Genomic DNA, 20,377 nt, shown 5'->3' with positions numbered 1-20,377 from the left:
TTTACTCAGAATGATGCCAAAAGCAAACACAGAAAGTTACATAGTTGAGAGGAGAAAATTCTTAGACCTGTATTAGAGATGACTTCATTTTCCCAAGTAATCAAAACCCTAATAAAGATGGCACAAACCACAGGAAACTGCCTTACAGCACACTAGCTCTGTTTATCTAAAAGGTAGAAAACAAAACAAAACAAAACAAAAGAAATCTCTTTTTATGGGAAACCTGTTTGGATAACCTGGAAGTCAAACTTGATGAAAAAGTGCTTGAATTCAGTCCGCTACTAGAAGAGTAGGCATCTAAGGTTCTTCGTGTACACCAATATTACAGAAGAATAATATAATCAGGAGACCCAATACCTGAGCAGGGGAATGCATGGCTTTTAGAAAAACTAAAAGCATGTGAAATTGCCTGGTTACGCAGAGCAATTTAGACACTGCAAGAAAATCTAAGAGTAGAGTTTCAAGTTCTGCTAAAGAAAACATTGTTCTCCTAGGCCTTTAAGAGAAGCATTCTCAGCGTCAGACGACGAGAGCAGACTCAGATCTGGAGGGATAAAAACTATAGCAACAGACAGAAAAATGTGAGGGAGACAGTTGCTACTTTAGTTAAGCGAAAAGATGTGCCTTTTAAGGAGAGAAGGAACAGCAGCAGAAGGCAACGATGCATGACCCACAGACTGGCTGCATGTAGTGACACGGGTAGGAAGCCAGACCCTTGAGATCCTGAATCAGAAACACCTTAAGAGGAAAACTCTCCCGTGAGAAATAACATTATCAATTTAAATGAAGAAGACAGCGTTTCCAACTTGAAATTAAATAGAAACTGTAAAACAGGGAAAAGCTGTAGCTCAGAAGATGGCTGGAAATTTAAAGGAACGAATTTCAACATTGAAATCAAAACCCCTTGCGAAGCTTTGCTTTTTGTTTTGTTTTGTTTTGTTTTTTGTTTGTTTGTTTGTTTGTTTCATAAGAGCAAATCAACATCCTAAGAAAACCCTGCTCTAAACATACAGGACAGACTCCAGGCCTTTATCAGTGCACCCCTGACATCCATGCTAAGTTCTCAGAAATATTTGTAAATGATTCCCTTCCAATCCCAGCTAGCCTGGTCACACACAAAACTCCAGCTCCCTGGGCAAGGCCCATCTTCAGACACTCTACACGAGCTGCTCAGCCCTTTCAACATTCTTCTAAGCCCCCAGTCTTGGTCCCATGCTTTCCCCTTTTTATATTAAAATATTCAATTACTTTACCTTAGGAATTCTTTTTTCCCTTTGTCACTGAGACCACACAAAATTTTTTACCATACAAAAATTGTTTTGTATATATTGTGCATAGAGAATATCCATATATTACATATATTAATTTAAAGCTTTAGTTTTTAGTAACCTTAATTTTTAGTAAAAACCCAGAAAGTAATTTTGAACTATTATATACTGTGTATATGTTAACATCTCATGACTATGTATTTTATAATCTTGGCTGGGTGTGGTGGCTCACACCTGTAACCCCAGCACTTTGGGAGGCCAAGGCGGGAGAATCAGCTGAGGTCAGTAGTTCAAGACCAGCCTGGCCAACATGGTGAAACCCAGTCTCTACTAAAAATACAAAAATTAACTGGGCATGGTGGCAGATGCCTGTAATCCCAGCTACTAGGGAGGCTGAGGCAGGAGAATCACTTGAACCTAAGAGGTGGAGGTTGCAGTGAGCCGCCAAGATCACGCCACTGCACTCCAGCCTGGGCAACAGAGCAAGACTTCGTCTCAAAAAAATACAAATACATATATATAAATATACATATATTTATAATATATATTTTTATATATGTTATCTAAAAATATATTTTCATAGAACAACTTATCGATGTGGAGTTATTTATTTACTAATAGACCCAAATATCTTTTGAATTTTTATACAATTTAGGAAACCAAAAGTAGGTAAACTTGAATCTATGTTTAGCAATTCATGTTTCAGTATTTTATTTAGAAATGACTCAGCTATAGAACACATGGGCACAGGGAGGAGAACAACACACACTGGGGCCTGAAGGGTGGAGGGTGGGTGGTGGGAGGGAGGACGTCAGGATAAATAGCTAATGCGTGCTGGGCTTGACACGTAGGGGACGGGTTAATAGACACAGCAAACCACCGCAGCACACATTTATCCGTGTAACAAACTGCACGTCCTGCACATGTATCCAGGAACTTAAAAACATAAAAAGAAAAAAGAAATGACTCAGCTATTTTATGAGTATCTATTATTTAATTCACTGTAACGTATCTAAGATTTCAAATTTCATGAAAAGTTTATCTATAAACATTTATTCAATTTATATTCACTTAATGAATTTATTTTTTAACAATTGTACCTAGATTAGCTATGCAAACTGAGATGTTGGAGCTAGTTATTATTTCAAATTACTTTCCTGTCAAAGAAAAACCCTAAATGTTAAATTCTTGTCTTTAATATACAGGAAACAATGGCATTGCATTACACTCTTATCTGTACTTTTGTTCTTACGTCAAACACATACTTTTATGATTTTAATTATTTAACAGAGACAAATATAACATTTGACCAAGAAACTCAGCAGCACCACCCCCAACCAAAAAGAAATCCATGCTAACAATTCTGAAGATGTCTTCATTTTCAGTTTGTTAATCAATTTAAAGTCAGCCTATTCACCAAAAATAATCAAGTCGGGTCAACTAAAAGAAATTTAGGATAATTACTATATTGGTGATAAATTATTTGATTTAAGTGCTTGTTTTTTTCTTTAAGCCAATAAAGTTCTTTTATACATTTTTACAGAAAAAGATCATGTAATATAGCATATAAACATTTTTAAAACCATATAAACATATAGACAAAGACCTTACAGTCTTTACCTTTAAAATTTTGTGATGAATAAAACATAGTAATATAAAGTCATAAGTTTATAAAAAGAGAATTGAATCCAAAATATATGCCTGACAAAATGGAGCAAGGCTAAACTCTGAGGCTTTTCATTTGCCCAGATAGCTCATCTCATGAAGGCTGTGAACCAAATTATGTGAGGAGGCTTAAAAGATAAAAGTCACTCTAACGAGTTCTGTGCAGTATTTCCTCGGCTTTAATTCCTCATCCTTGAAGATAAGAGTGTTGCCTTTCCTTCTAGTTCAGGGAGTGTGTCTTTTACATGGGAATTGCATCTTTTGCTTTTAAGAAACAGCATGAAGGTCAAATGACTTTTTTTTTGTACCTGCTGTTTTTCAAGTGTTGTTACTTATATAGTCAGTATGCTGGAATAGCCAAGGCGTGGTGGAAAATAGACTGTAGCTTGAGGAGGAGGTGTGGGAAGGTGGGCAAGCCTCCCAAGGGGAGAGCACCCAGCTGGTTTTGAGGTGGTGCTTTGCAGCAAGGCAGTCCTCGAGTACTGGGTGCAGTATGGGGCTTTGAGTTACCCCCTGAAATACACAACCTATCTGGACCATCAGATTTTAAGTCAGAGTCTTTTCATGTAGTTCTAAGAAAAAAATATGTCTGAATGACCTCCATAATGTTTGAATGTGTCACCAGCCAGAGTCCAAGAAGAAGAGAACTATCTTAGCCCATCTTTGAACTTTTAAAGACCATACTTTAATGTATCGAGTCAAGCCAGCACTAATGCCAAATACATAAAAGCAAAATATCTGGTGTGTGAAAAGAAACCAAAGAATAAAATACGTGCTCACTGGAAAGGACAACACAGCCTTCTTTAGCAGGAGGGAAAGACCCTCGTAAATCAGGAAAAGAAAAGCCCTTGTATTAATCTGTTTATAAGCTGCTGACAAAGACATACCTGAAACTGGAAAATTTACAAAAGCAAGAAGTTTCATTGGACTCACAGTTCCACATGGCTGGGGAGGCCTCACAATCGTGGCAGAAGGCAAGGAGCAGCAAGTCACATCTTACATGGATGGCAGAAGACAAAAAGAGAGAGAATTTGTTCAGGGGAATTCCTCTTTTTAAAGGAGACTTATCATCAGATCTCGTGAGACTAATTCACTATCAAGAGAACAGCACAGAAAAGCTTTGCTCCCATGATTCAATCACCTCCCATCAGGTCCCTCCCACGAGATGTGGGAATTCAAGCTGAAATTAGGGTGGGTACACAGTCAAATCGTATCACCCTTCCTAATAGGAGACCTCAGCAGCCAGCAGGGAAAAGACCCTTCACAAACAAATCCCAAGAAAAACCAAAGAACTCAACCAAGAGAAAAATAAATGTTCAACTCAAGAAAGAGTCATGGGACCAGGAGAGGAGGCAACCCCTGGAAGCCAGGGGCAGGGACCCTCCAGGAGCCCCAGTGTGGGCACCCCATCCAATCCTTCCAAGGGTGTTGATCTTTTCAAGGTGAGTCTGCTTCAAACCCCACTTCTGACCCCAGACTGTGTCAACATGCAAAAAAGTAGAGATGAATCTCTAAATAAGATTTTGTTTGAAATAATACACAAGAAGTAGGATTAAAATCTGGGACATCGATACAGACCAGAGCAGCCTCTGCTGAATCCAGAGAACAAGGACAAGTTAGGGTTGACTGGGGAAAGAGGAGTGGCCCCAAGTTGTTTTGAAAGAAAGTTCATGGGCACTAGCAGTGACTTGCAAGAGCTGGCACGTGCCAGTGGGCAAGTGTGGGCAGTTGCTGGGTGTGACTGGCAATCTTGGAGCTAGGGTTAGGCCCTTGTCATTTTGCACTGGGCTTGGGTGACAGTGTGCCAGACGGGTGTTCTTGTGTAAGCTGGGGCTGTCCTGGTGCTGCTGGCTGCCCTCGTGTGACTCATTAGTGAGCTGCAGTTTGGGAAAACTTCTTGTGAGAGTTTCTGTTATCAGGCAAATGGTGTGTGGGACCCCCGCTGCTTCCCTGGCTCTATTTGTCAAGAGTTTGACACAAGTGACTCCACTTTGAATCTGACAACTTCCACGGTGTGCTATGCGCACTCGTTCTGTAATTAACTGGAGTTTATGGCTCTTGATGTGGGGTGAGGGTGGGGGCATGGGTGAACCCAAGTGCCTAGGCACCACCTGGCATGGAGGAACCCCCTATATTTCCTGGCCTCCCCCAGTTTCACCTCTTCCCTCCCCACCAGAGGGGAGTTCATTCTGTTCCCAGCCTGGGCCAAGGCTACATCAGCCCCACCCTGGCGCAGGCCACCATAACCCTTGCAGGTTTGGCTGATCCTGCCCATTCTCTGCTTCTCCACACCTGCCCCGCCTGCTGGCACCCTGGCTGGGTCATAGCCTTTACCACCCCATTGTAAAGTCCAGTTGCCTGGTCATCAGGTGGTCAAGAAGCATCCGTTACAAGGACAAGTGGAGGAGAGTGAACACATCCCTGGGGATTCTGATGAGGCCCTGGAGAGGGCTGGCCCTGGGGAAGCCCAGAAAAAAAAGGAGTCCTGAATTGTTGAATCCTGTCCCTGCAGGAATGCATTCCCTGTCTTAGGCAGGTTGCCAGATTTAACAATTAAAATATAGACTGCCCAGTTGAAGCAGAACTTTACATAAAAAGTGATCTTTTAGTGTAAGTATGTCCCAGATATGGCATAGGACATACTTACACTAAAATATTAATTTTTTTTAATCTAAAATTCAAGTTTAACTGCACATCCTTTGTCTATTTCAACTGTACCCTAAAGCATCCTGTACCCCAGGACACCCTGTGCCCAGAACATCCTGTACCCAGAACATCCTGTTCCCAGAACATCCTGTACCCAGAACATCCTATACCCCAGAGCATCCTGTACCCCAGAGCATCCTGTACCCCAGAGCATCCTGTACCCGTGAGCATTCTGTACCCAGAACATCCTGTACCCAGAGCATTCTGTACCCAGAGCATCCTGTACCCCAGAACATCCTGTACCCAGAACATCCTGTGCCCAGAACATCCTGTACCCAAGAACATTCTGTACCCCAGAGCATTCTGTACCCCAGAGCATCCTGTACCCCAGAGCATCCTGTACCCCAGAGCATCCTGTACCCTGGTGCATCCTGTACCCTGGAGCATCCTGTGCCCAGAACATCCTGTACCCAGAGCATTCTGTACCCAGAGCATCCTGTGCCCAGAGCATCCTGTGTCCAGAACATCCTGTACCCCAGAACATCTGGTACCCAGAACATCCTGTACACCGGAGCATCCTGTACCCAGAGCATCTTGTGCCCTGGAGCATCCTGTACCCAGAGCATCCTGTACCCCAGAACATCCTGTACCCAGAACATCCTGTACCCCGGAGCATCCTGTACCCCGGAGCATCCTGTACCCAGAACATCCTGTACCCAGAGCATCCTGTACCCAGAGCATCCTGTACCCTGGAGCATCCTGTAACCTGGCGTATCCTGGACTATGTACCTCCTTGGGAAGCGCTGTGGCAGCATGAAATTTTCTGACTCGGAGGCTGATTCAGAGGCTGAGCACAAGTCCCACTGTGGCAGGGAGGCTTGGCTGTCTCCCCAGCTGGTTTCTTTCCATATACTGCTCAGCATGCACTGCCTATTAGACAGCAAAGGCTCAGGCTTCCCAGCCACGGAGGAAACAAGGGGCTGCCTCCCTAGGGACAGGAGGTCCAGGCAGGATGAAGCATGATTCAGGAAGGTCCCCTCAAGGGGCCTAGGATGGCCATAGGCTGGCAGTGAGCAGCTTCTCCCCTGCCTCCAAACCTGGATCTAGGCCGCCCCTTCCCAGTCCTACTCAGCCTCTTAAGAGGTTTGCAAGTCTTCTTCTCTGAGAAGTGTGGTGAGGACTCAGAGAATGAGGTGCTCTCTGAACTGGAGCATCTGAGAGGCCCCCAGCCTCAGCCCTGGAAGTCGGCAGAGATGGACCACAGAGCCGTCTGCCATGTCTGGGAAGTAGAGCAAGGTGAACTGGCCATCAGAAATGGAGCTTCCTCCTGCTCAGAGGGAACATGAACCCCATCTATGTGGGCAGAGGTACCCACAGACCTGAGCCCCTTCCAATGCCCCGAATGGTCAGGCCCCAGCCCTGAGGCCCCACAGCAGCACCTGCACATCGCTGTGGAGGACAGCCAGAGGGCACGGCTCCCAGGCAGCCCACACCCATTCCAGAAACAGGAGCAATGGGAGAGAGCTCTGATGTCTCTTCTGTTTACAAGGACACCAACCCTACTGCATTTGGGACCCACCCTAGTACCTCCCTCTGAAGGCCAACTCTCTGCATACAGGCACATTGGGGCTTAGAGTCTTAACACGTGAATTTGCGAGGCTGCATTCAGTCCACACAGGCTGCGGCAGGGATGGGAGGTCGGGGTGAACTTGGGAGTGTTTGAAACTGAAGGAAATAAAGTATGGCCAAGGAACTTCCTTTCAACATTTCAGCGGGTCCCCCTGAGGGCGGCACTTCCTGGCCCTCAGGCCGCGGGCAGCCCCGATGAGTTAGACGCTTGGCTCAGCCTGCTCCAGAAACTGCAGGTGGCTGCATCCACAATCCTGTGGGCAGGACTCTGTCCCTCACACTGGCCCGGGTGGGGGGCGCCTCCTGTGCCCGTGGCTCAGCTGCTGCCCTGTGGAAGCTGCTCCTGACACCCTTGCTACCTGACCTTGTCGATTTGCCCTCTTCCCCCTTGAAGAGAACCAGAGAAGGCATTTCCATCCCGAATTTGAGGTGAGATTCTGGTGGGGGTTTTGTGTTTTCTTTTGTTTTTGTCAAGGTCTGGCTTTTTGTTAATCCTCCTTTGTTCATTTCAAATTGTATTTTTATTATCATAAATATGTATAACGTAAAATTTGCTATTGTAACCATCGTGAAGTATACAGCTCAGGGGGACCAAGCATGGTCACGCTGTCTTGTGGCCCTCACCTCCCTCCATCTCCAGAAGTGCTTCATCTTCCCGGACTTCCCATCCACTTCCCATCTCTAAGGACGTGACTCCTCTGGGGACCTCATAGGAGTGGAATCACAGCCTTGGACCTTTTGCAACTGGCTTATTTCACTTAGCACAATGTCTTTGAAGTTCACCCACTGTACCATGTGTCAGAATTTTCTTCTTTTTAAAGAATGAATAATATTCTCCTGCGAGGATTGACCACATCTCTCGTATATCCATTCATCTGGTGCTGACCACTAGGTTGGGTTTTCTCTCCTGAGCACCTGAGGAGGCCTGAGCCTGGCTGGTCCCTCTGCCCTTCTCAGGGAGAGAGGCGGTGTATTCCGTCTTTGCTCTCTGCTACGCTGTGCATTTGGGCACAGAGAGAAATTCAGATTATGCAAGGAATCGAGCTCTCACCTCCTCAGCACACCTGCTTATAGCACTGAGGCCTCCACTCCCTCTCCCTCCACCACACACTGGGGCATTGTCCCCTCTGGAACAGACACTGGTCAACAGTCTGGTGTCATCCCACAGACCTCATGTGTATGGGCCAAAGGTCTTCAACACTGAGGGGTGGTCCTCATTAGGGACCTCACAAGAGGTCGGCTTCTGTGTCTGGATGGGGCTGAGCCATGAACCCTGATGGAGAGTTACAGGGAGACCAATGTGAGGAAGAACTTCCTGCAGAATGGAGCTCTGGGTGAGGAAGAACTTCCTGCAGAACGGGGCTCCAGGAGGAGGAAGAACTTCCTGCAGAATGGGGCTCTGGGTGAGGAAGAACTTCCTGCAGAACGGGGCTCTGGGTGGAGGAAGAACTTCCTGCAGAACGGAGCTGTGGGTGAGGAAGAACTTCCTGCACAATGGGGCTCTGGGAGGAGGAAGAACTTCCTGCAGAACGGCGCTCTGGGTGAGAAAGAACTTCCTGCAGAACGGGACTCTGGGTGAGGAAGAACTTCCTGCAGAATGGGGCTCTGGGAGGAGGAAGAACTTCCTGCAGAAAGGGACTCTGGGTGAGGAAGAACTTCCTGCAGAACGGGGCTCTGGGTGAGGAAGAACTTCCTGCAGAACGGGGCTCTGGTGAGGAAGAAATCACCCTGGGGAAGAAGTGAGTTCTCCGTCACGGGGCTTATCTGATGGCTGAACGCCCATGAGTGAGGAGTGTTGAAGAGATCTGTGAATTAAAGGGTGGGAGAGATGAGAGCGTCTATGTTACTTCCAACTCCAGCATCCTCATGGCTTCGATACCCCGGACAGGGTGAAGACTACGAGGCCCCAAGTCCTCAAGAAAGAGAGGGGCTGTGCCTACAAGGGAGAAGGATGGGCCCAGGGAGCAAGCTCAGAGTCCCCCAGGAGACACTGGCCAAGAATCCAGGGAGCAGCGTCTGTTCCCAGAAAGGAGACAGATCCGAACGGCTGCAGGAGGAAGACGATGGGATCGGTGACCTTTGCAGCATTTGTTGTCAACGGACAAAGGTGCTGCCCTCCCGGCTCAGCTTTGTCTGCAAGCCTGAGTGGGTGCAGGCGCTGGCCTGGTTGCTGGGAGGCGGCGGGCAGGAGTAGCGGGGCGCTCATCTCTCCTTCGGGCTGGAGCTAGAGCTAATGAAGTCTGGCTCTCCCGCCTGCCATGCGGGGCCAGGTGTCCCTGCAGAAAAGGGAAGCACCACTCAGCCCAGACAAGGCCACAGTGTCGACAAGGGATGGGGTGGATAAATCAGCACAATCTTGTGACTATGGCTATTAGTGGGAATCACTAACAAACTAACAGTTGAGTGGAGACACATGTAATTTTAATTTAGCAAACAAGAATGTAAGACCAAGTCATTTCTTTATTTTCTTTAAATCCATTCAGTTCTAACTTTCGTCCCCCATCTGCCATAAGGCAGGAAACTGAGTCTCAGCCAGGCATCAGGAGGGCCCCAGAGCCCTCCCTCAGGTGTCCACCCTGGTCACTGTGGGGACACTCACTGCCCAGCAGACCTTTATAGAGTTCAGCAACTCTGCGGCCCCCGATGGGAAGCCCAGAGGCCCTGCCTGCCTGGGGGCTGGTCCTCCTGAGGGTTTGGAGTTCTTCCCTCTGCAGCCAGGCCATCCCCCAAGGGACCCCCAAGTCCCCTCCACACCTGGGACCTACCTCTGAACACCCAGCAAACCTCCACCCTTGGTTTCCACTTTTCTCAAATACAGGGAGGGAAGTTTCTTACAAACGGCTTCTGCTTTTGACCATGTCATATAACTCTCGCTCACCTCATCTGAAAAAACAAGGAACATAAAAACTGGGTCACCCCATGAAATGGGGAGAGGAAAACCAGAGAGAAGACACTAAATCCCCTGACTGAAAACGCACACCTCTCACGAGCACCCCGCAGCAGCTGGCCAGAGGCAGCTACTGTCTGAGCCTCACCACACCCAGCCTATACAGCAGCCCCATGGGGAGTGAGCGATTAGGATACCATTTCAGAAATGAGGAAAGTAAGATAAGGACATGCTAAGGGGCTCACCAGCAGGGAATGTGACATCAGAAACCCCATCCAGCCAGCAGAGGTCCAGCAAGAAAGGCCTCTCCCACTGTGATGGTTAATTTGATGTGTCAACCTGTCTGGCTATGGTCCCAGTCATTCAGCAAACACTAGTCCGGATGTTGCTATGAAGGCTTTTTTTTTTTTAAAGATATGATTAACATTTAAATCAGAAGACTTTGAATAAAGCAGATGACCTGCTATAATATAGGTGGGTCTTAGGCAATCAGTTGAAGGCTTTAAGAGCAAAGACGGAGATTTCCCAAAGAAGGGATTCTCCCTAAGACAGCAACACAGAAATCCTGCCGGAGTTTTCAGACCACTGCTCATCAGCTGCTCCCCAAACTGCCAGACTATTTATTCTGTTTCTCTGAAGAACTCCAGCTATAACACATACCCATCGCTATGTGGACGGTGTGGGGAGATTTCCCAGAATGCCATCTGGCATCAGTTGCACCATTGGCCCCCACCCCTTGCCACCTCTAGTGACACTGGCTTTCCCTGTTAGCATTTATTTACTTAGGGTTCAAGTGAAACTTGATCTAAACACATCTCTCTTAGCAGAGAAGCTCCAGTGATGCATTACTGTGTATATGTTGATTTGAGTCCTATTTATTTTTCTTTCAAAATATTGAAAGGGTTTTTTCCTGTAAATGTCTTTCTACTGACAAGTTTTGATCTGTCTTCGTTGTTCTGTAATTGCCACTGAGACGTGGTATTAAGTGCTGATGAAAATCCCCATTGCATTCCTCTAATTGAAGGTTTTGCCGGAAGAACTGTGATATACAGACCACAGGCATCCATACTCAAGACTGGGCGTCACCACCCGGGCCAGCGAGCTAGGTAGAGACAAGACAGTGTGTGGGTGGGGGTGCGTTGGCTACAAACAAGCGTCCCCAATCAGTTGGGTCACTCTGTGGCGAAAGCCAGCCAAGACATTTACCTGGACCCAAACAGTCAAGGAGAGGTTTTAAACATCTTACAACCTGCTAAGTTAGCTGTATGTAGCCGTACTCTAAGAAAGAAAACTTAAAAACTAGAAAAAGTTGTTTTTTCCATGACTATAGCAGAAATCTTAGGGAGATGTACTTTCCCTGAAAGCTTCGTTTTAACAAGCATCATGCGTTCATGACACCTCAAAACACTCTAGATCACGATGCACTATGAGGATTTGCATTTGGGGGCGGATTTGTTTTTATAGAACTGAAAATGTTGGGTCTGTGAGGCGTTTTGAATGTTATAATCCTCTCATGTGGTGAGAGGGGTCAGTGTAGACAGGGACTTGAGTAAGAAGGAACCTGGAATGGACTTGTGGTTGATCAGACTGCCAGGAGCGGGAAGGGACAGTCAGGACCAGGTGGCTGAGCCAGACATGATTGGGTTCCTCAGATCCTTCGAGAAAGGACTCCCAGTGCAGTCACCTTTGAATGCACTGGGCAAGCCACGGAAAGCGGGATTGTTTATTATAGGAGCTCTGAGACCCTGTTGCTGGGAACTGCGGCACTAAGAATCTCCTGGCCAGCAGGAATGCTGGAATAAATATTGTGGGAGGCATTTGCCAAACTCAGGTGGCAACAGTGAACATCAGAGAAGGAGACAGTGTTTACCCTTGGGGAACCGGTGCCAGCCAGCAGCTGCGGGTCTCCCTGCAGGAGGGACGGCTGAGCCACCTATGGTCTGGCCCCAGTGTCCACTGGGTGGGAAGGGATAGCAGCAGGTTCTGGACACACAGAGCCTCCAGGGCCTCTATGGTAACTGTCTGGATGCTTTGTCTGGGAACCATATCATACCTTTTCTTGAAAGGTAAATTGAGTCAGGCCATCCAAATAAGTTTGTCCCCAAAAGTCAGCCCCTCTTTCTAGGGCTCCAGAGGCACACAGACTCCTTTTGCATTCAGCAGCTTCCAAGATGGTATCACAAGCACAGGAGCTACAGCCAAGCTAAGCACAAGTCCCACAGCAGCGGGGAGACCCGTGCCTGGAGCGGGAAGCAGAGTGACTGCTAATGGGCTCGATGTCCCGGACTGCATCAACAGCCAGAAGCAGAGGGGCTATGAGTTGACTGGGCATCCCCCAGCCTGAAAATGAAGGCCTCGGCATCCTTCCCTCCTCAGAGAGCCCAGCAGTGTCACTGTGGGCCTCCTGGGCCAGGACCTGCTGCACCCTCTCCCCGGGCCCCTTGGGGCTACACTTGCTCCCCACTCACCTGGACTCAGGAACTATCAGTTCTGTTCCTGGCAGCGCCGCTAAGCCTTTGCCACCTCCCTGCTGTGCCCATGCCCTTCATATCCCTACGACTCCCTTCCCACTTAGGGGTTTTGCTAGAAAAATTAATGTGGACACCTGGCCAGGGACTGCCTGAGGAGCAACTGCAGCTGGCATTGCTGGCTGGTGCCCACCCCATCTCTCCAACTGGGGAGGCTGCTCTGTTCTCCATCCCCTTTCCCCTGCACCTCCCTCCCCACCGCCCACTCCCCTGCTCCTCCTGGTTCCTTTCTTGCCGGCTAGTCGTAACTGACTACCATCCGACGTTGTAACGTATGCTCCTGGGTGATCTCACTCACTGTGTGGCTCTACCCATTAATTACTTCAGTGTCATCTCCACCCCAGGCCTATTCCTTAATTCCCAGGTCCTCATTTCTAATAGCCTGAGCGTTCTCTGACCCAAACCAAGCTCACTGCATTCCCTGATGTCCTTCTCTCCCCATCTCCAGCTCTGCCAGTGCAGCACTCATGCAAAAAACGTGAGTGGCATCTCAACCTATCTCTTTTCCTCACACCTCCTGCACCAATTACTCATCAATACCTGTGTCTCGTGCCACCAGGATGGACCAACCAACAGCCTTAATCTCCCTTCCTTAAGTGTATTAGGACTTGGTTCAGCTACCTATAACAAAAACCTCCATACCATAGAAATTAAAACATAAGGATATATTATTATCTCACATAAAATAACCTCAGATGGTTAGTCTCTGGAAGAAGTCCTGACTTAAAGGTCTGCAGCCTCCACACCAGAGGTTTATCTGGGAGACAGGTACAGTGACTCCATGGATGCCTGGGCCCAAGCTACTTCTATCTGGCTCCTTCCTGTTCCCAGTATGTTGCCTCATTGTCCAAAGGAGCTGCTGAAGCTCCAGCCATCACATCCACATTCCAGACAACAGGAAAGGGGATGGGAAGATGAAGGTTATGCTCCCTGTCTTTTAAAGATAGTTCCCAGACACTTCACACAACATTTCAGCTTGCATCTTATTGGCCAAAAGCTGACTCCAAAAGAGGTAGAAACATTTTTCATTTATTTATGCCACAAACCAAACTGGGGTCTATTACTGTGGAAGAATAGACAGAGGAAAGCAACCAGCCATTGTGGTCACACCACAGCATTTTCTCCAACTGAGCACCAGGATGAAGTACAGCCGTCCCTCAGTATCCATGGGGAACTGATTCCAGAACCACCCTCAACCCCCGCAGATATCAAAATCCAAGGATGCTCAAGTGTCATAGAAAATGGCACAGGCTGAGGGCAGTGCCTCACACTGTAATCCCAGCACTTTGGGAGGCCAAGATGGGAGGATCGCTTGAGCTCAGGAGTGTGAGCCCAGCCTGGGCAACATGCCAAAACCCCATCTCTACTAACAATACAAAATCAGCCAGCTGCGGTGGCACGTGTCTGTGGTCCCAGTTACTTGGAAGGCTGAGATGGGAAGATAGTTTGAGCCCCCGTAGGGGCTGTGTGCTGAGCGTCAGGAGGGAGGTTATTTCTCAGCTCTCGTGCTAGCTCCATACCCTCAGTTGCTATGTCACTGACTCCTGTTCCGCTGGGACTGTTCACGGAGATCCACACCCCAGCTTCAGCCTGCTGTGCCTCCCAGATTCTGGGGTTCACTCTTTCGCAACTTTTTAGCTATTGCAAGGAGGGAATCATTCTCGTTCATAGCTGTCTTGGCTGAAATCTCCATAAGCAATAAGCTGTTCTCATCTGCATACACCTGGGCCTCTTCAGACTCCACAATACGCTTATTGGCCGGCCAGCTTTGTTCCCCGCCAGGGCAATCGTGAGGCTCGGACTGGCCTGGTGCTGTAGTTTCTTCACCTGTGTCTTCACTCAGGCAAAGGTTTTCTGATTAGTAATGTTATAAACCACCATTGCAGTTTGGGAACCCCTGTGGCATGTGGGGGCTAAGCTGTGGCATCGCTTCTGCCCAGCTATGTCCTAGATCTCAAACTTGACTGTTATGTCATCTAGCCAAATGGACTGGGTGAGGAAAGCCTCCCCGATGGCGCTTTCCTGGTGCTCATGGAACTGCCCTTTGAGAAAACATAATACCAGGCTTGACTTTCCCACTGTAGATTCTCCCAGCAGAACAAATTTGAACTGGCATATTTTGCAGGCCCCACTGGGCCTGGGTGTAATTCTGCTAAGTCGTGGCCAGATCATCAGAGTGGGAAAGGGTGGACGAGGGGGATGCCGTAAAGGTAAGAGGGGGAGGGGAGGGGATTTCCAGACTTCAACAGTCCTGGGGCTCCGTCTCCCCTGTCGTCCCCAAGCCTGTGTCGAATCTGTATTGGGTTTTTCAATTTGTATTATGTTTTATTGTTGCATTGCTTTTTATCATTTGGGAATTTTTTCTGAATACTTTCTATCCATAGTTGGCTGAAACTGCAGATACAGAACACGCAGTTTCGCCTTTCAGCTGAGGGAATCAAGCCTGCTCAGAATATCCTAGGCAATCTCCCTTTCGTAAAGTATGCTGATCGTGTCGGAGGCATTGAAATCAGAGCAACTCCCATCTTGAATAGGGGCTGTGTAAAATAAGGCTGAGATCTGCTGCGCTGCATTCCCAGGAGATTAGGGATTCTAGTCACAGGATGAGATGGGTGGGTACAGGATACAGGTCACAAAGACCTTGCTGATAAAACAGTTTGCAGTGAAGAAGCCAGCCAAAACTCACGAAAACCAAGACAGCGATGAAAGCGACCTCTGGTCATCCTCACTGCTTGTTATGTGCTAGTTATCATACATTAGCATGTTAAGAGACACTTCCACCAGTACCATGATCGATTACAGACACCATGGCAAGGCACAGAAGTTACTCTCTATGGTCTAAAAAGGAGAGAAATCTTCAGTTCCAGGAATTTCCCACCCTTTCCCCAGAAATTCATGAATAATCCACCCCTTGTTTAGCATACAATCAAGAAGGAACTGTAGGCATGATTAGTTGAGCAGCCCACACCTCTGCTCTGCCTATGGAGTAGTCATTCTTTTATTCATTTATTTTCTTAATAAACTTGCTTTCACTTTACTCTTTACCTCTCAAATTCATTCTTGCAAGAGGTCCAAGAACCCTCTCTTGGGGTCTGGATTGGGAACCCTTTACACTAACAATTGTAGACCTTAATCACACCTACCAAATTCCTTGAGATCAACACCTACATGAGGCTTGACTGGATAACTGGAAACTGGAGCCTCCCCGCAAGGCTGACAGAGAAGACCGCAGGATTGCAGGTGCCTGCTCCGTGTTCGACCTGCCCACTCTGGCCTGGAGACGACTCCCACGTGGGCTCCATCCTGTAAGGCAGCACCACCTTTGTTGTGTATTCTATTCCCATGTGGGATTCCCAGGATCTCTCTCTCAGCTCTGTCCTATGATTCCTTGGCTGTTTTTTTCTTTTAAAAATACCATATCGTCCCTGTTACTGCATCTTTGCAGAACGTCCTTATATCTAGTAGGACATGTTCCCTTTCCCACTCCTTTTCTTTCAGAGATTTTTAGATTCTGACAAATCTTATAATAAGTTTATCAAGTTCCTTCAAAAAAACTTCACTTATTGGATGTCTCACTGAAATTTAAGAGCTATCTTCTTTAAAAATATTGTCATCCCATCTTGGAGAGGTGTTCTTTTCTATTTATTCACATCAATTTCTATTATCTAACATATCTGTCAGTAAGTTTTAAATGTTCCCCTTAGAAGCTTCATATACTCTTAAATGATTTCTAGATACTTTACATTTTGTTTTTCTAGCTGGTTATTTCTGTTTTAGAGAAACACTGGATTTTTTTTAAACTTATCAGGTATCCATCAACATTAGTAAATTTTCTTTTTATTATAATCATTTGTTGATTCTATTGGGTTTTCTTGGAAGATGATTGAATAGTATGCAAATCTTCATCTTGTATTAAAATTATTCATGTAACTAACTCCCTGGAAAGACAGAATCCATGCTTCAGCCAGGCACAGTGGCTCACATTTGTAATCCAGCACTTTGGGAGGCCGAGGCAGGCAGATCATGAGGTCAAGAGATCGAGACCATCCTGACCAACATGGTGAAACCCCATCTCTACTAAAAATACAAAAATTAGCTGGGCATGGTGGCCCGTGTCTGTAGTCCCAGCTATTCGGAAGGCTGAGGCAGGAGAATCACTTGAACCCGAGAGGCAGAGGTTGCAATGAGTGAAGAGCTGGCCACTGCATTCCAGTCTGGTAACAAAGTGAGACTCCATCTCAAAAAAAAAAAAAAAAAAAGAATCCATGACCCATCTTTTAACACCATAGTACCAGACCGAGTGCAAAGAAGTTCAATTACTATTTATCGAATGCATAAGTGAATGGTGGACCATGAGAAGAATGTGCTGAACCTCTCTGAGGTCACTAAGAAAGTGAAAAATTCTATCAGACTTATTTTTGAAGTTAGGTTGAGCAAAAAACAAACATGGCTGTAGATGCTCTCCTGAGCAGTTGGATCTGTACCTGGCCCTTTCCCCGGGTACTTATTATCAAAGAGAAACCACAGTCGTATCAACAGACTTAAAGACAATATGGACAAGTGATAAAGGACAAATGATGAAACACAAGAAATTCAGTAGTGCAAAGTAGCTCAGCACTGAGCTGTGCGGTTCCCGCCAGCTAGGGCCAAGAGCCCTGCAAACACTGCCTCAGTCCTCCAGCACTGCATCCTGCCTCCTTCAGAGGCCCCTGTGCTGGCCTCGGCTGAGGTTTCAATGCCATCATTCCTCATTCCACAGCCCTGACTGGGGTTTCCTATTGGACACGCTTCTACTCAACACTCCACCTGGTGCTCTCCTCTCTCCCTTCTATCCATTAACACCACCTTGCTAGATGCCTTTACATCTCACCAGGTTCAGGCTCAGCCCCCGCCTCTGGTTGTGGTGACCCCGGGAGCCCCTTGGTCCTTTGGGGGCCCTGTCAACAGGTCTTTGCCACATAGGACCCAGAGACCCAAGAAGACAACCAAGATGGTGCTGGGACAGGCCAACCCAGAGCAAGGAAAGGTAGGCCCCTTGACTTCTTTCAAGTCCACAAGCTGGGAGCAGAAATTTGTTCCATTCCTCCCTGGAGCTGCTGCTTTTCCTGGTGATCAGGAGAAACAATTTCTCCTCAGAGAATCTAGAGAGGGCTGGCCTGTGGGATCCCTGCAAATACAGACCTCAACAACCCAAGGGCTCAGAAGCTGGCATGCCCTTGTGCCTTTACTGCCCAAGAAGTCTACTAACCCGGGCTGCGGCCTAGCACGTTTGCCTGCCGCAGAGCCCTCCAATGCAGCTGCTAATCGCTCAGATTGTCACTTGTTACCCACAGTCATCAACCCAGGGCCACAGAAGGAACCCCTGCAGGGAGCTCAGGACCAGGCTTCTTCTCTCCCATCTCCGGTATCCCGAACTTCTGTGTCAACATCACCCATTCGAGGCTCAAGGATCCACTCCAGGTGGGACTCCTGTTTCTCTGGGCTATTCCAAACTTGGACTTTCACCACAAGCAGACATCTTACCAGTAGGCAAACCACCAGCTAAATGGTCTTCACTGGACCTTGTTCCTACAGAATACCAAATCAAGCAACACCTGATTGTGACCTGCCCCACGCCTGCCCTCTGTGCAAGGGTGCGGACCCTCAGTCTTCAGATTGTCTAGGGCCTCGGAGTGAGTGTGGTCGCTCAGTTTCTGGGGCAAAGAACTGTCTTCTTCCCTGTACAGGTCCCCAGGCCTGATCACCAGGTGACCATTCTGAAGTGTTCTGCTGTATTTTACTGCTCTCCTCAGGAAAAAGTATGTAGGCCAGAGCTGACAGCCACTCCCGGCTCTCTAACTGTCCAATTTAGGCTTACTGAGGATGTACAATCACTGCCAGAGTCATCAAACAGCAATTTTTTCTGCTGTTCTTTAATAGAAAAATTAAAAAGCTAGTAGGCCTAATTTCAAGGCAGAGCAGATTCTCATTAGAAGTGTGCAGATGTGAGGCCAGGCACAGTGGCTCACATCTGTAATCCCAGCACTGTGGGAGGCCAAGGAGGGTGGATCATTTAAGGTCAGGAGTTTGAGACCAGCCTGGCCAAAATGGTGAAACCCCTTCTCTACTAAAAATACAAAAAATAGCCGGGCAGTAGCGGTGTGCACCTGTCTGTCATTCCAGCTACAAGGGAGGTTCAGACAGGAGAGTCACTTGAACCTCGGAGATGGAGGTTTCCGTGAGCTGAGTCCAGTCTGGGTGACAGAGTGAGACCCTGTCTCAAAAAAAGAAAAGACAAGTGTGCAGATGTGAGGTGTTCTCTTTCCTCTGCTGTGTGTATTGTTTATTATCTCCTAAGATGGATTCTCAGGTTCTGAAAGAATACTGCTCAGGAGCAATGGAAAATAGTCCATACACACAAAAGAAAAGCCATCCAAAAGCTCTCCCTTCAAAACAAAAAGAGAAAATTGATTCCTCCCTCTTCCCAGATGCTCATAGCATTACCTACCAGGAAGGGAAGGACGGTGTGTTTGGCTTCCATGGTGACGATTCAACTTTTCTACAGCGCAGCTCCCAAACCTCCCCTGTCATGCATGATACCTCTCACATCCTACGAGCTCTTCCTGCTGGGCAGGTCTGCGCTCCTCGTAGCATTTGAGGGTTAATTTTATGTGTCAACTTTAATAGGCCATACAGTGCCCAGATATTTGGTCAAACTTTATTCTAGGTGTGTCTGTGAGTGTGCTTTGGAATGAGATTAACATTTAAATCAATAAACTGAACAAAGTGGATTGCCCTCCCTGATGTGTAGCTCATAGACTAGAACATAAAGGCTGATTCTTTCTTGAGTAGGGGTGAATTTTTCCTGCCTGATGACCTTCACACTGGGTTGTCAGTTTTCTTGATTTTGGCCTCTGAGCCCAGCTTGCTAACTGCAGATCATTACATATATGTAAACTCTACGTGTATACACACACATATGCCCCACAGTGGACCCTTGAACAACATGGGTTTTAACTACATGGGTTCACTTATACTCAGATTTTCTTCTACTTCTGCCACCCCTGAGACAGCAAGACTAATCCCTTCTCTTTCTCCTTCTTAGCCTATTCAATGTGAAGACCATGAAGATGAAGACCTTTATGAGGATCCATTTCCACTTAATGAATAGTAAATATCTCTTTTGTTCCTTATGATTTTCTTAATAAAATTTTCTCTAGCTTACTTTATTGTAAAAATACAGTATTTAACACATATAGTATATAAAATATGGGTTAATTATGCTATCAGTAAGGTTTCAGGTCAAAAATACTTTACTAGTAGTTAGGTTTTTTGGGAGTCAAAAGTTTTGGAAGGTCAACACTTATAAACAGATCTTCAACTACTCAGAGGTTGACTCCCCTAACCCCAACACTGTACACATACACACACATACACACACACACACACACACACATATCTTACTGGTTCTGATTCTGTTTCTCTGGAGAACCCTCATACAGAGCATCGGCAATCTCTTCATTACATGGCTTCAGAAAAGCTCAGTCTGGGTCATGGCGTGCAGAGTGCCAGTGAGCTCACAGCAGCCTCTGAGAACACTGGGTGGGAAGTCAAAACGTGTCTATTCTCCTCCAGCTCCACCACCTCCTCCTTCTTGATGGCTGGTCATTTTTCTGGGCCTCATTGTGCCATCACTAGTAGGAAAGAGTGAGAAATAATCCTTCATGTCCTTTCATTTATAGCTCTTTATCTAAGTGTCATGAAGGCTGGACCCA

The 20,377-nt window shown here is 46.9% G+C and overlaps 1 protein-coding gene and 1 pseudogene across 2 annotated transcripts in view; one reads left to right on the top strand and one right to left on the bottom strand.

Moving 5' to 3' along the window:
* UBE2QL1 (ubiquitin conjugating enzyme E2 QL1) overlaps positions 1-19,788 on the top strand; it is an 85,779-nt gene extending 65,991 nt beyond the window's left edge. The window contains exons 2-3 of one of the 2 annotated variants that reach the window (XM_074387348.1): positions 17,957-18,083; positions 19,708-19,765. In XM_074387348.1, coding sequence (XP_074243449.1) covers positions 17,957-18,083; positions 19,708-19,721 — 141 coding nt within the window. In that variant the 3' untranslated portion in view covers positions 19,722-19,765. Of the gene's footprint in view, positions 1-17,956; positions 18,084-19,707 lie in introns of both variants that reach the window. The other variant, XM_074387355.1, reaches the window with a different exon arrangement.
* Positions 14,158-17,583, bottom strand: LOC141581034 (ras-related protein Rab-5B pseudogene; annotated as a pseudogene).
* Positions 19,789-20,377: the final 589 nt, after the last annotated feature.

Source organism: Saimiri boliviensis, chromosome 1, assembly GCF_048565385.1.
Source record: "Saimiri boliviensis isolate mSaiBol1 chromosome 1, mSaiBol1.pri, whole genome shotgun sequence".
Taxonomy (NCBI): Eukaryota; Metazoa; Chordata; class Mammalia; order Primates; family Cebidae; genus Saimiri; species Saimiri boliviensis.
The sequence above is the reverse complement of the archived record's forward strand: the minus strand, read 5'-3'. Positions and strand labels throughout refer to the sequence as shown.